Source organism: Furipterus horrens, unplaced genomic scaffold, assembly GCF_987537825.1.
Source record: "Furipterus horrens unplaced genomic scaffold, mFurHor1.1.pri manual_scaffold_17, whole genome shotgun sequence".
Classification (NCBI taxonomy): Eukaryota; Metazoa; Chordata; class Mammalia; order Chiroptera; family Furipteridae; genus Furipterus; species Furipterus horrens.
In genome coordinates, this window is record NW_028327187.1 from 43,025,190 (window position 1) to 43,040,868 (window position 15,679).

General features: G+C 34.8%; 1 protein-coding gene across 2 annotated transcripts in view; it reads right to left on the bottom strand.

Annotated features, from left to right (window-relative positions):
- The window catches only part of PLS3 (plastin 3), a 49,078-nt gene that overhangs the window by 19,155 nt on the left and 14,244 nt on the right, over positions 1–15,679 (bottom strand). For both annotated transcript variants that reach the window (XM_090264393.1, XM_090264394.1), the window contains 4 exons: positions 9,936–10,099; positions 2,978–3,107; positions 2,304–2,436; positions 591–672 (listed from right to left, as the gene is read on the bottom strand). In XM_090264393.1, the coding sequence (XP_090120519.1) occupies positions 591–672; positions 2,304–2,436; positions 2,978–3,107; positions 9,936–10,099 (509 nt within the window). The remainder of the gene's footprint in view (positions 1–590; positions 673–2,303; positions 2,437–2,977; positions 3,108–9,935; positions 10,100–15,679) is intronic.

Here is a 15,679-nt window from a genome sequence, read left to right on the forward strand (position 1 = left end):
TATCCATGTACGTTAAGTGTTGTGTTTCTAAAACCGTCTAATGGGAGGTCTATCGCATGTAGATGAAAGAGTTCTAGAAGTTCTCAATCTCCACATCCTAAGAGGTGTTCATGCTTGAGGAAACTTTGCTATCTAATAGTCTAATACCCATTTAAGGAAACAGACAAATGTTCTATTCCTTAAATATACTAAGTAAGTGTTTAAACACAGGGTGGGACAAAAGTAGACTTACAGTTGTGAGTACACTTAAATTTCTCCTTGTATTATTTTCCATAAGGGCAACCATAAACCTACCTTTGCACCATCTTGTATATTTGCTTATTTTTGCATGTTTGAACCACAATACGTAATGAAAAGAACATAGGGCTTTGGAATTAGACCTGGATTTGAACTTCAGTTCCAATATCAACCTCCGGCAAGCTCAAAAACCTTTCTGAGTCCCAGCTCTCTTCTCTGTAAAATCTGCATAACAATCCTGAACTCAGAGTTGTTGTAAGAATTACATGAGAAGATACAAGTACAGAGCCTATGGTCTGTAGCACAGATCCTCAAATAGTTTCACAGAAGACAGTGGGGAGAACAATGCAAACCTGAATGATGAAGGGTGTCAGTTTCTTCTTGTTGATTGCTCTTTCATCAATTGTATCAGGAACTGAAAGGTTGATCATTTTGCTGAAACAAAATTTTAAAATGAGTGGATTTACTTTTTCTTTTTTTAAATTTAATTTATTGGGGTGACACTGGTTAACAAAATAACATAGGTTTCAAGTGTACAATTCTATGATATAGAGCTGTTTTATTTTTAAAGAATGTAAATATTCACAAATATTTTAAGGTTTATTATATCATTCATGTAATCTGAAAAATGCAATATATGGCTTTTATCATGTTGATCACACACACGCACACACAGCAAATTTTAAAAAGACCAAAATATTTACAGTAGTTGGGTACTTCTGAGTTGGGGATTGGGGTACATTCTCTCATTTTATTTTGTATTTTCCACATTCTTTTATAAAAATGAACATGGATATTGAAAAAAACTATTGAATAAATGTTAAAATCAGAACACTCCCACACTGAAATTGAATCTCTTCTAGATTATATAGTTCACAATTAAAAATGCCATTTATCCACAAAGAGGTAAAATTAGTTGAGCATGAGATTCTTTCATATACCAAATATTTAATGAGTGCCTAAATGATGAGCTAAGAGCACTATATTTGATGCCGGTAATACAGCAGCAAGAGAAAGAAAGGCTATGTTGATTAGGCTAGAATCTGTAATATATCAGGAAAAATCTCATTTGGTAAAATTTGGAGTTAAAATTTAAAATTTTAGATGTTTATAATATTGCCCTAAAACATGTTCTTCTGCATAGGAAAAATGATGCTTCTTTCCATGCAAAATTGAAATATTAAATAAGTAGTACCACATTATTATTTCTCTCTATTAAAACACATGGGGAATTATTTTTTTTAGCACTCATAAAACACAAAATAGGGAATATTTTACATTTTTAAAATCAGTTTTTCAAACAAGCAAAATGACCTTATTACAAAAAAGTTTTATGTATTGTATAATGTCATATTAAATATATCCATTGCACTATTCTAAGCACTCTATATGTATGTAATCACTTAACACTCACAACACCCCTGTGAGGAAAGTACAATAATAGAGATCATAATAGATGGAAAGTGAAATGCAAAGCAGTTGGAATCTTGATTATAGCTCCACAGCTATTGAGTGGCAGAGCCTGAATATGAATCCAGGTAGACTGATTACAGGGCATGCTTTTAACCCTGTGCCACACTGCCTTTATAAATAAGAGTGTCAACTGGCAAGGTGTTGATAATCTCATGTCATGTCTGCCAAGATACTGTTGGCTCAGGGGCAGCAGCAGTGGCAAACGTATTTTTTTTCAGAAATAAGTAATTGGAGAGTGAGAATTGAAGAGTTTTTACTTTTTCTTTTGGAAACTATGGTACTTTAGAATAAAAAGATACTGGCATACTGAAATTAAACAAAGTTGTCATGTTCTATTTGCTCAATGATGAGAAGAAATCTGAAGTTGAGGGCTCCCTTATAAAGAGACTCCCAGGCTAAATGAGACTGCATTTTTGATTCAGGTCTTGGTAGTACTTTCATGGTTAGACCTAGAGATGAAATGGGCAGAACTGAGATAATTTTCAGTTCCAACTATTTCTCAAGATGATGCTGTCAAGCATCCAGAACCAAATACATCAATTACATGGAAAATAACTTAGGAAACTTGTATATAAAATAAGCCAACATCTTACCAAAGCACAATTCCATCACCAACAGCTTTGAACAGGTCATCAGTATTTGGGTTCATTGGTATAACATGTCGGCAATCAGGATCATTTTCTAAAGCTTTGTTTATCCAGTTAACAAAAGCATATTTTTCTTCCTCTAAAATTATGTTGAATAACAAGAAATTAGTTCATACTCTAGGTTAAATATAACTCTAAAGCCTAACAGAGTTTTTTAGTAATGCTGAACATTAATGCATCACAAACATGTAGTTATCCTCTCTGGAAACCCAGACACTTGACTACAACCCAGTGGCTACTAGGAATTACAAAGTTAACCACAACAACTACAACAAACAAACAAACAAACAAACAAACAAAAAACAACCAAGGAGAGTTAACTGATCCTTAGAGAATTTAGTTAAAAAATTTTTTAAAAAAGTATATTGTTGGAGAACTCTATTATAATAAAGCTTGTCATTGCACATATTATATCACATCTCTTGCAAAATAACAAAGCCATACAATAAATACTTACAAATGCTTTTAAGGCAAATATTAGTTGTAAGTCCAAATACATGTCACAAAGGACTTCTGTGTTTTTAATTAAGAGGTAATGTTTTTCTAGAGACCCTCCTTGACATTATAGCATGCAGTCTACTTAGTTCATTGTGTTAACTTGATGCACACGAAACTATTACCTGAGTAAGAATGCTGTGTTCCTTCACTGGAGAGCTCTGAAGTTCCTCCCAGAGCACAAATCCCTTCTTTCCTGTTGATTGCTTTGCGGAAGGTTTTAGCAATATCACTGCTTTTCACCTCTGCAAAAATCTATTAATTAAAATATGTTGTTGACTCACAATTAATTTTGTATCAAGTAGAACAATAAGCATGTTTATTTCCTTTTATACTTTGATCACTTAAATTTTAGCCCATATAAGATGAGCGTTAAAAAAATATGGAGAACTGGGCTTCAGTTTTTAAAATGGCAATCAAGTGCTACAATACTGCTACTGAAAATGAAGTGCCGGAAAGTAACCTGCACACACTTGTCAAAAACATTAAGTGTCACATGCAGTGAGTGAATCTGCTTTAAGCCGAAAACTAGTGTGGTTCAAAGGCATAGGTAGATTTGTTAATATTCTATGAACAAGAGAGGCTTTGTTCTTTTTCTGAAGAGAAGTTGAAGGATTTCCCCTTCTTTAACCACAATTCTTAGTGCAAAGAAAGAGGAAAATTTATGACTGAACCCAAAATCCCATTTATTGGTGTCATAGGAGTTGCTCAGTAAGAGTTTGTTCAATCAAAATGTATAGGATAATAAGGTGAAAAAATGTGTTAAGTTGGCAGTAATAGATGACTATTGAGAATAAACACAGAAGAGGCTTTTCAGAGATTGTCTTGTTTTTGCATATACAATGTCCAGTCTCTCTGCACAACACACAACATGGCCAACTAAATTAACTTGCAAATTCTAATCGTCCAAGAGCAGGTTGTAGCAAAGCGAATGTCACACCCTACTTGAACCACTTGGTTGAATGAACTGACATTGTAAAGGGCTGTCTGTATATTTCTTAAATACTAGAATTTGCTTAAACCTAAATTTGTTCCTGATCTGCCAATTTGATGGCTAAATTAACCACTGCCAGTAAAACGAGAGCAAGAGGTAGCACCTCCATAAAAATTTCTTTAAAAGGTGTTGAGAACATGTAAGTGCACTTATCAAAAGAAACTTAGGGCCCTAATGAAAAAGTTGCTGAACACATTAGAAAATAACTTGAAGGTCTTTAGCATTACTGGTAAGTACATACTCTCTCACACACACACTCATTTCAGGAAGTGCAGCCTGCGTTTGAAATTCATAGAACAGGGTCAGTTCAGGCTGTATCTAGGAAAGCAAGCACGCCAGTAGAAGCTGAAATACAGGTCATGCTCCACTAAACCTGGCCTGCCTTGCGTTTTGCACCTGACTGTGGAAGGCAGAAGCAGGCGTGCCTTTTCACATTTAGCCTCTCTTATGGGGGCACCTTTTTGTAATTAATCCACTTAGGGAGCAACTTTTTATAACAGAAAAGTTGCTATTGGTGTTATCAGTGGCCCTATCACAGAGACTTCTTTTCCTGTTACCTTTCTTATATCCTGATTTTCCTTGGATTTATAAAGCCAGTTTTATATAGAAAAATAGTAAGCAATAAGTTTTACAAAACCAAGCTTACTAAATTTCTATAGCTGAGATTTTGTGCTATACCTGTAATTTCAAAGTAGAATTTTAGAATGGATGTGGATGTGTGTGTATACAGATATAGACACCCCCATACACACTGACTACTCTCGATACTGCACACAGCCAGTGAAAGCACCCTCCTTTCTCTCTGGCTTCCTCGACTCCTGTAGTGTGAAGCTGCCCCATGCACCCTGGGTGATTTTCAAATTATTAAAATTATTTTTACTTATACTCTGATTTGTTTTAGTACAACTTTAATTTCATTCTATTTACCTTAACTTACAAGATTATAAAATAAAATGGTTACCTGGGAATGTAGCAGTCTTAACTGATGCATTTTATTCCCATAACACCTCCTTTGAAAACTATTACTTAGGCTCAGTGAAAAAACAATGTTCAGCCCCGACTGATGTGGTTCAGTGGTTGAGCATCATTCTATGAACTGAAAGGTCCGTGGCTCAATTCGTGGTCAGGGCACATGCCTGGATTGGGGCCCAAGCCCCCCACCCCCCAGTTTGGGGGCACGTGAGAGACAACCAATCAGTGTTTCTTTTCCTGTCTTTCTTCCTCCCTTCCCCTCTAAGAATAAATAAAATCTTAAAATATATATTAAAAAAAAAGAAAAAACAATGTTCACTATTCTACCTTATTCTGAACTCTAGTAAACACATTGTCCAGTAAATTAAAATCTAAAATGTGTACATTTCCTCATGACTAACATACCATCAATCACTGGAATGACAAAAATGTCCAAAATATTACTGCTTCAGAATGACAAATAAAGTTATTTTTCTTACTACAAATACTTTTGAATGAGGATCACTTTCACAATTTCCGCTGAAAAATAAATCTAAATTTATATACATTATGGAAAAGAGGAACGATACAAATAGTAATAATAATAAAGAATGCTGTGCAATATTGTAATGCAATTACACAGGTCTAGTTAAACTCCCAATGCTCAGGAATGACATTCAAACTTGCAATTAAATTAGTTAATTTTTAATTGTCTTAGAAAAGTTACATGACCTCCATTTTCTAAATATTTTAAAAAAATTATTACAACCAAGCTGAATTTTCAACTCTTTAATATTTTCCTGTTCTTTAGGTTTAAAACATTAAAATATAATTAGAGATTTATGTATATGTCAAATTGATTCACTATACGAGAATCTATTTTATTTGCTACTTCAGAAAAGAAAATTGTTGGAGCAGATGACAAAGCTATTTGAATATAAGCCTCTGCTAACAAGGATCTCTGAAATCAGAGATAATACAAGGCCAGCTACTGTGCTAGAGACTTCTCAATGAATATTTTCAAAGCTGCCCATTGTGATACTAATGAGCTCACTGTTTTGTGCTATTTTCCCTAAGAGGAAGAACTTGTTTTAGCATGTGTGAACAAACTTCTGGTGTGCACTGCTCACTCCGGGTCTATATATCTTTTCCAGTCTCTTTTGCGGAATATATATATGTTTCTTATTCCTTTTAAAATTTCCATCTCCTTTCTAGCTCAGCACAGAACTTAGTGGCCAAACCAAAAAAAATCCAGAGAGGTAAAGAATTTAAGAAGGAAGTATTTCCGAAAGAATTGCAAAAAAATATTGACCGGCTTCCAGTGTTTGAGGCTTGTTTTCAAAATAGCAGGTTTAAATGTTTACATTTTTTGGAAGGCGGGGGGGAATCTGTTGTAGGCCTAAACTTAGTAATAACATGAAAAGAACACTGCTGTAAAAAAAAAAAAAAAAGGCAATTCCTATGGGCCCTTATGGGTGACTGGGAGTCTCCATTCTCCCTTCCTTCCCCCAATAAAAATAAATAAATAAATAGATAAGTAAATAAATAATAAAAATTAAAAAACAAAAATAAAAAGAAAGAAAGAACTACCAACAACCAACACCTTATATAGGTGTTATATATATGCATTTGATATATGCCTGGCACTGTTCCAAGCACTTTATTTGGTGGTGTTGCTATTAGTAAAAGTTCTCAAACAGGTCAACAACTTGTTACCATTATGCAAAAGCAAGCATCTCATTGTGAAAATAAAAGTTTAATGCACACATCTCTGCTGAAAGACCTTATTGCCTTACCAGTCTTTTTACAGATGCAAGGAAATAAAACCATTATTACCTTAAAAAAATAACTTGTTAAGTATAAAAGCCCAGTAATTTAATTCTGAAGTACAGGAAACAAAATCAGTGTATCAAATTTAATTTTAATATTTGAAGTTTACATATAATTTGGGGACTCTGCCTCATATATGTTCTCCAAAATAACAAAGAGCTATTGTTTGTAGCTTGGTTTGCAATTAACACCCCTTAAATGAAAAACAAAATGCTAACATGCAACAGCAAGTTTATTTCTATTTCGTTATGTTAATACCTGACAGGAATAGCTTCATCTTTCTCAGGTATAACTGAAATTTAGCCATATGACAACCCGTAAGCTGTTTTATTGATGACAAATCAGATGGGAGTGAACAAACATTTGGTTAAACGCCCATCTTTCCTTCAGTACAGTCATGGTGGTATCATTCTGAAACTTCAGGCAGGTTATTTTTACTGTCCTTCATATTTCAGATTTCTTGAATGGAAGGAAGACAATTGGAAAAAAATCACCAATTCCCTGTGTAATGTTGGGCATGTCACTTCCTTCAGGAACGCAGGTTATTTTTTTCAATTTGAAAAATGAAGTATAAATGTTTTGATTCCTTCTTATTCTAAAATGGACATTTAAACAAAAATGTCCTTATTACTATTTTACTTTAAAAATCCCTGGTGATTAGGAATATATTAAGGTAATCACACATCCTCTCTTAAAGACCACAAACAGCTGTGCAGAATCTGCAGCATTTCAAAGTCTATAAAATTGTTTCCTTAAGATCGTTTTTCTCAAAGACACTTCCTTAATAGTACTGGCACACTGCAAGTCTTAATGATTTAAGTCTGTTCTTTCTAGATTCAAAAATTCTAAGCAGCAAATTATATTAAAAAAAACTCAATCACAATTAACTACTGCTTTAAGCTGCTTTAAATTCACAATTAAACATGCAGTTACAAGGTGAGCAAGTTATATATCAAAGGACATGCAAGTGCTCATATTGCAAGTCAACCGCAACTTACTATTGAACACAGAATTCAAAACAAAGGCTTTGGCAATAACTGGAGACAAAAACTGTGGGGAGGAAATCAGTATTTCAAAAGAAGATGGCAAGAACTATATCATTATATTTATGACACATGTTTGCATTTTTAAAATAGTAACACCTTTCCCCAAAATGCTAGCAGCTGAGTACACATCATTCCTTAGTGTATTTGTTTCTTGAACTCTTACGGTGCTCTTAAAGGGGTTAATTCTGACTGTAGAGAACAGAGAATTTCAGTTGCTGCGGTTACTGATGGGGTATATGTTATCATTTCAGGTGTCTCAGGGCAAAAATAAACCATGAAAAAAGGAGGATAAGAAGGCTAGGAAGTTTGTGACAAATATTCGGCACTAATTAGCTATTTGCAAATATTGAAAGGAATGCCCAATTAGATCTAGTCAAACTTGGTCTTAAATTAATAATAAATAAAGGTAAAATGCTAAGGGTGTTCTTTTTTGACATTCAATATTATTTTATATTAGGTTAAGGTGCACAACATAGTGGTTAGACAATTATATAATTTACAAAGTGATCCCCTGGTAATTCAAGTACCCACCTGGCACCGTATAAAATTACAATATTTTGACTATTGTTAAGGATATTCTTAATTGAGGAAAGAGGCAACAGCTATTCCTTTTTTTTTTTAGAGAGAGAGAGAGAGAAAGAAAGGGGTGAGATAGGTAAGATAGATAGATAGATAGAGAGAGGGAGACATCAATTTGCTGTTCCACTTATTTATGCATTCATTGGTTGATTCTTTTTCTTTTCCCTGTATATAGTGTTTTATTTTTATTTACTTATTTATTTTAATTTTTGGTTTTTCAATTACAGTTGTCCCCTTTTCCCCCAATTTCTCTCCCCCACCCAACCCACCCCCTCTCCCGCAATCATATCCCTCCCCGTTGTCCATGTCCATGAGTCATTTATACAGGTTCTTTGACTAAACCCTTCCCTTACTTATCCCCCTTCTCTCCCTCCCAGCTCCCCCCTATTGACTGCTATTCTGCTCTTTGTTTTATTTAGTTCCTTTGTTTGTGTTCTTTAGTTTCCTGTATTAGGTGATATCATATGGTATTTTTCTTTCTTTGCCTGGCTTATTTCATTACGCATAATTCTCTCTAGTTCCATCCATGTTGTTGCAAATGGCAGGAGTTCTTTCTTTCTTTCTGCTACATAGTATTCCATTGTGTAAATGTACCACAGTTTTTTCATCCACTCATCTACAGATTCTTGTATGCGTCCTGACTAGGATCGACCTGCAACTTTGCCGTATCTGGATGATGCTCTACCAACTGAGTACCTGGCCAGGCAACAGCTATTCTTTAGCACGTATCTCAAATGCTTTGTCAGTGAATATGGACTGAAAAATGGAACATATACAAAAATTTATAACTCACTTGCTAGTACCTAAAATAATTAGGCTTCAGTCGTGAGTGCTGCCCTGATCTACTGGTCTGGCTCAGTTGGTTGAGTGTCTTCCTCCAAAGCGAAAGGTTGCTGGTTTGATTCCTGGTCAGTGCACATGCATGGATGTGTTAGAGAGGCATTTATTTTTCTTTCCTTTTCTCCCTCCCTCCCCCTCTCTCTAAAAATAAGTTAATAAAATCTTCTTTTAAAATAGTGAGTGCTACACATACACTCTCCAAACACTGAGTACAGAACAATAAACCAGGTGCTCAGGGGGCAAAAAATTAAGAAAACAGGCCATAACCTCGAAGAATACTATTTTATGATACTAGAGAAGAACAGAAGAATTTTTAAATGCCTCTTCCAATGAACTAAAAAGATATGCTTCTAACTTTTAATTATCAAAATTATCACCCTAGAGAAAATGGTACAGCTAGGTACTACCACAAGAGTAGCAAACATCTTTTTAATCAGAATGTTCAGCTCAGGAAACTTCCAAGACTGTGAGTCAGGGTGTATCATTAAAATTTGGGAGCACAGTGTTCACTGAGGGAGAGAGAAAAGGGCACTTCAAGGATTTCATTTAGCACCTTGAAAAATGCCCTTTCATGAAGCTCTAAAGGAGACTGTTCACCTTACAAAGAGAGCAGTGTGTTGTATCTTTAGGTCAGTGCTCTTTTTTCTCAATTATTTTGTTAAGATATTCTAACGGCTAAAATAACTAATTAAATTTAGTGGATAGGATGAGATAAATTTTATCAGTTATAACAGTACTAATATGATATACTTCGGAACTTAAGATCGTACTTATGACTCTACGATCCCACTAAACAAAGGAACAATCATTACTTGTAAAAATGGTGGATTTTCACATACTTACATAAACAAATTCGTCAAAACTTATCTTTCCATCTTTATTTCTGTCACCATCCAGCATGAGCTTCTGAATAATTTCTCTCACTTTATATCCCGGTAAGGGCATATTAGCTTCCTTGAAAAGCTCATGAAGTTCATAGTCACAAATGAATCCATTGCTGTTGAGATCTTTGTAAAAAGGAAGAGTAAACAAAAAAGGAAAAAAAGGTTAAAAAAAAAAACTTGTTGCTTTTTTTTTCATTTGAGGCTCAGTTCGTGAGCCTACCTAAATACAATTTTTTCCCTTCTAATTGTTTGGTATTTAAGGTTGTTTGAAAGGGAAAAGCAAATTTTAACAGAGGGAGTAAGGTTTTATTTACATCATGTATCTTGTATGTTAAACAGTGTATAAGTAGCTTTGCCGATAATAGCAACCCAAATACTAAGAAAGCATAGTTGTTTAATAAATCAGTATTAAGTCATGAAGCTAACAGAACTTTTAAAAAGAATAAATAGATTGTACACCAATAAAACACTGACATGGTATAAAACAATTTATACTGTAGCTATATGGGTCTTTTATGTTCCTTATTCTTCCATTAGCCTAATAGAATAGTTTTCTGAATTGATGCTGATTATATTACAAAGCATACCTGAAATTAAGCCACCACCTTCAATGCCAATTTCTTAGGAGTTAATGTAAATAAACATTAGTCCAAGACAAATAGAGAGTTCATAAAAATAATTGGAGTTCTGAGTAATGCAAGTGTTTAATATGACTCTATATATAACCTTTGTGTGTGTGTGTGTGTGTGTGTGTGTGTGTGTGCTACTAGAGTTTTAGCAGAGTATGTGTATCTCAGTACTGAAGATGCTCAATCTGAAACTGTTAAATGATAAAAGAACTGACCAATGACCAAAAGTTAGTTTAGAAGAAAAGAGGGCTAATGCGCTGAGGGCTGTAATCACTTGAGCATATTATTTTTTTAGTAAAGGAAGTTGGAATTTCACCAGCAATTTCACATACTTACCGTTCAACAATGTTTTTTATTCCTTATGTTCCAAGTCATTTTCTTATATAAATTTAATTATTATAATAAAAGGAAAAAATCTGAGTAGAAAAATGACCGAAGATAATCAGGGCACTGTTAAAAAACATGTTCTATATTACTTAGAACTCACTAGCAGGTACTGTTCTTAAGACTGGGGATACTGGAACCTGAAAGAAAGTCTTGCTGTCAAAGAGCTCACATTCTAATGACAACAGGTAAAAATAACATGAAGTATCACTATAAAATATAAGGCCACCCTCCCCTCCACACCCCCACTCTTATTAGGGTTTTCTGGACCCAAGGGTAGGTAGGACGACGACCATGTCCAGCTTGAAGCAGCTAGAGGAGCTTGAGACCTTCGCCCATTGTCCTTTACAAGATTACAAAGGGTCCTAATATTTGAGAGCGGGGGGATAGTTAATTTTTACGAACCAGGGGTATGGACTTGGGGGGGATTGCTGGGGGAGGGTGGTGCTGGGTGGAGGGGAACAAGGGGGAGAAAATTGGAACTGTTGTAACAATATAATCAATAAAAAACATTAAAAAAATAAAATATAATGTAATGTAAGTGCTACAAAGAAAAACAAAGCAAGGGATTAGACTGGGGGCTAATTTGCCCCTTTGGCACCCCCCCCCAGGGCACATTCGGAAACTTCTGGAGACATTTATTTTATTTTATTTTTGTTCTAATACAGTTGTCCCAAGTTTTCTCCATTGCTCTCCCCTGCCTTGCCCCTGCCAGACATTTTTGATCTCCAGTTTGAGGAAGTTGTATTTGAATGAAGACTTATATGAGGTAAGGGAGCAAATCATGTGGATATCTGGGGAAGAGATTGCAGGTAGAGGGAATAGCAAATGCAAAGTCTGTGATGTATTTGTGTCTGGTGTGTTTAGGGAACAGAAAGATCCAGTATGAATTGAGCAGAGTGAGCAAAGGAGAAAGTGAGAGACAAGGTTAGGGAAGTGATCATAAAAGCTCTTAAAGGCCATGAAAAATACTTTTGACTTTATTCTAAGTATTATCTAAGTGTACTTCATATTGGCCAAATGTTGCCAGTTATTAAAATATTAAATATCCTATATGAAACTATTTCCCCAATGCTTTGAAGGCTGAAGAAATTCTATGTTTAATTTTAATGCCGTATATTCAGAGTCAAACAAATATTCTTTAAAATATTTAAAATATTCTTTTAAATATTTTTAAAAAATAATTGTTTGTTTATTTATTTTTAAAGAGAGAGGAAAGGAGAAAGAGAGGGAGAGAAACATCATTGTGTGGTTGCCTCTCACTCACGCCCCCAACTGGGGACCTGATGTGCAACCTAGTCATGTGCCCTGACTGGGAATCGAACCAGCGACACTTGGTTCACAGGCCAATGCTCAATCCACTGAGCCACAGCAGCCAGGGCTTCAAACAAATATTCTTATAGATGATTACATTTTAAATCTATCAGATAAAATCTCTATGCTCTTAAAACGTCATCCCAAACTACTCAACACTTCTGAAAATCACTCACATTTCCTTCAAGGTAAAACATTTAATTCCTCTAGGGTACATCTTCATTTTCTTTGATTTGAATTTATACAAAGGTAATACATCAAACACTACATTAGTTAAGCTTTTATATGTAGAAATCAATTCAGCAACATCTTCAGTCACTGAAAAGAACAAAGTGATCCATAGGGCAATACAGCAGGATTTTAGCAGCTTTTGATGAATGAAATTCTTGGGTTTCAATCAATACACCTTCTCCCATGCATACACTGACCTGTTCCCCCTATTTGTTTAAACAATTAACATTGAGCTCACTGCTAGTGTGGCACAGTGAAAGATACACAGCATGGTTGAAAGGACACAGCAGTGGGAGTACTGTGATACAAAACAGAATTTCATTTTGGTTACTAATTTGCACAATTTATCTCTCCAGGTCTTAGTTTTCTCATGTGTAAAAGGAGTGCTTAGGATCAAATGATCTCTAAGGTCCCTATTTGGCTCTAACACACTCTGATTCTAAATTCAATATACACATCAACTTCACAAACCACACACACACACTCTCACACTTTTTTTAAAAAAATGAGGCAAAATCGTAATACATATTAAAAACAAATATAGGGTAATATTCTCAAATATAGAGTAATGATATAGTATCATTACAATACCTCATTATCTAAATAAATAGTACTTTATTTCTCTGACAACTTTATTGAAGGAGATAGCTTATGCCTTGCAACTATCAAAACTTTGTCCACTTTAACAATTTCTTACATAAAAATACTTTCGAATGTATTCTTCTTTTCTCTGACTTCTGAAATGACATATCTGAGCATAATTTAATCTTGTATTGACTCAGTTTAGACCTAGCATGTAACAGGTACTTAATTGTTCTTTTTGTATTATCAGTGCTACAATAGAAGTAGAAGGTAGAGATGTTTAAAAATAAATTTTGGAAAACTATAATGAATTCAAAGCTACATCAAAACCAAAGTCGTGAGAGTCTAGGTTATCTGGCAGTTTATTAGCAATAGAAGTGTAGGCAAGATGGAGAAGCACCACTTGTGTGAGCCCCCTCTGAAATAACCTCTGGTGCACATTAATAAGAAACTCACTCATGTGATTAAAAGATGCTAAGAAGTAGCCACCTTAAAATATAACTAACATAAAATAATAACACGTGGAAACTTCATTTTGAAGTAACAGTAGTAATAACAGATACTTTTAGTAACCAACAGGAACACTTTAAAGGGGGTAGGGTCGGTGGAAAAAGAATTTGATTACATGACAATCTTATTAGGTTGCAAATCCCTTGATAAAGACTCTTCTAAACTTTAAAAGTCTCCCAGTCCAGTTATGTCATGCAGTACCTTGCATATAATAAGCAATGGGGAAAATGCTTTTTGCAGAATCACTGATTCTCAAGTATTAATCAAGAAAAGAATGTTCCAACCTAATGAGCATTTTAAAAACAAAATTAAACAATGACAAACTATACAGAAATAGCACAAGACTGAATGGCAGTTCCATCAGGAAACCATAAGGACAGAAATATCCCTTAAATAACATTCAATCTCATTCACTTTGTTCTAATCCTGTCCCCACCCAGCAGCCTTCAGATCTGTAATTTGGTTTTCTAAGTGAGCACACCCACCCAGGAGCATCCGAGAAGGCAGCCAGGGATGGTTGTCAGGGCAGGAGCTCTCTCATGTTCTAAATATACAAACCTGCTTTACTTTATTAAGAAAGACCATGTGACAAACTGAGCACTTACTCTGTGGCAGGCACTGGGCTAGAGACCAGATACAGAAACTAATCAGACAGAACATCCTGGTTTTTACTTAAAACCATGATTTTAAAACCCAAAATGAGTCACCTGGAATATCCATCTTATATTTTTGCTGAGATGAGAAAAGAACCATTGAACATGTGTCATTTAGTTTTACAGATTTTAAAAGTTTTACCTATTCTGCTATTTTCCCCTATTTTATCAGCAGATCTAGCTTTTACTACCTCTTGTAAAGGCGTTTTTTTTACTGTTCATATTTTACTCTTTTTTATTGAATTTATTGGGGTGACATTGGTTAATAAAACCGTACAGGTTCCAAGTGTACAACTCAAGAAAACATCATCTACACATGGCATTGTGTGCCCACTGGATCAAAGGCATTTTAGTGTTAGTCCTAGTTAATTATAGCAAGCTTTTTTTGGATTTAAATTGTTTTATTCATTTATTCACTCATTTTTAATTAAATTTGTTAGGGTGACATCGGTTAATAAGATCATGATGTTCCAAGCATACATTTCTATGATGCATGATCTGTATATTGCATTGTGTGCTTAAGCTCCTAAATCATATCTTTTGAAGAAAACAATTTCACTAAGAAGGCAGAGAGCGACTAATAAGGTGGCTTGCAATTAATTTTACAAAATCTCCCAGCTGGCAAAGTACTTAAAAGACAAAATTGGATGCAATTATTATTATTATTTTTTAAAAGATGAGCATTTTTTAAAAAGATTTTATTTATATATTTTTAGAGAGAGGGGAAGGGAGGGAGACCTAGAGGGAGAGAAACATCAATGTATGGTTGCCTCTCACACACCCCCAACTGGGGGAGCTGGCCTGGAACCCAGGCATGTGCCCTGACAGGGAATCCAACCAGCAACCTTTTGTTTTGCAGGCTGGTGCTCAAGCCAGGGCTGGGTGCAATTATTTTAAAAGAGCTTTATGCTTATTTTATTTACAATCTCTAGCTCCCTACTCACCCTTAAACAACATCCCAGATCTAATGTGTTGTGCTTTGAAAGGGCAGAAAATGAGATAGCGCAGTGGCATTTTAGAAAGCTTCCATCTTATCAATGACATTATTAGGCAGGAGCTCAAAACTATGTTTGATGATGACCTTTTCAATTCCTGAGTTTGACATAAATGTGAGAATTTAATAAACTGACCCAAAACACACAGACGTAGATTGAAAACAGTTTTAACAACTGGAAACTAGAATCACAACCTCCTGGCAGGATGGCAATCCTTGATTTTCTCAAGGTACAAATATTCTGGAACTCCTGACTAATTTGCCATTTTTTCATTAACTATATATTGGCATGGGGTGAGACATGAAGACTTCTGTTCCGGCAACATATATTCAACCACCTGATAAAGAAGATATTATCATGCAACCTGTATTATCTAGAGCATTCTCAATGTTTCTGCAAGCACAT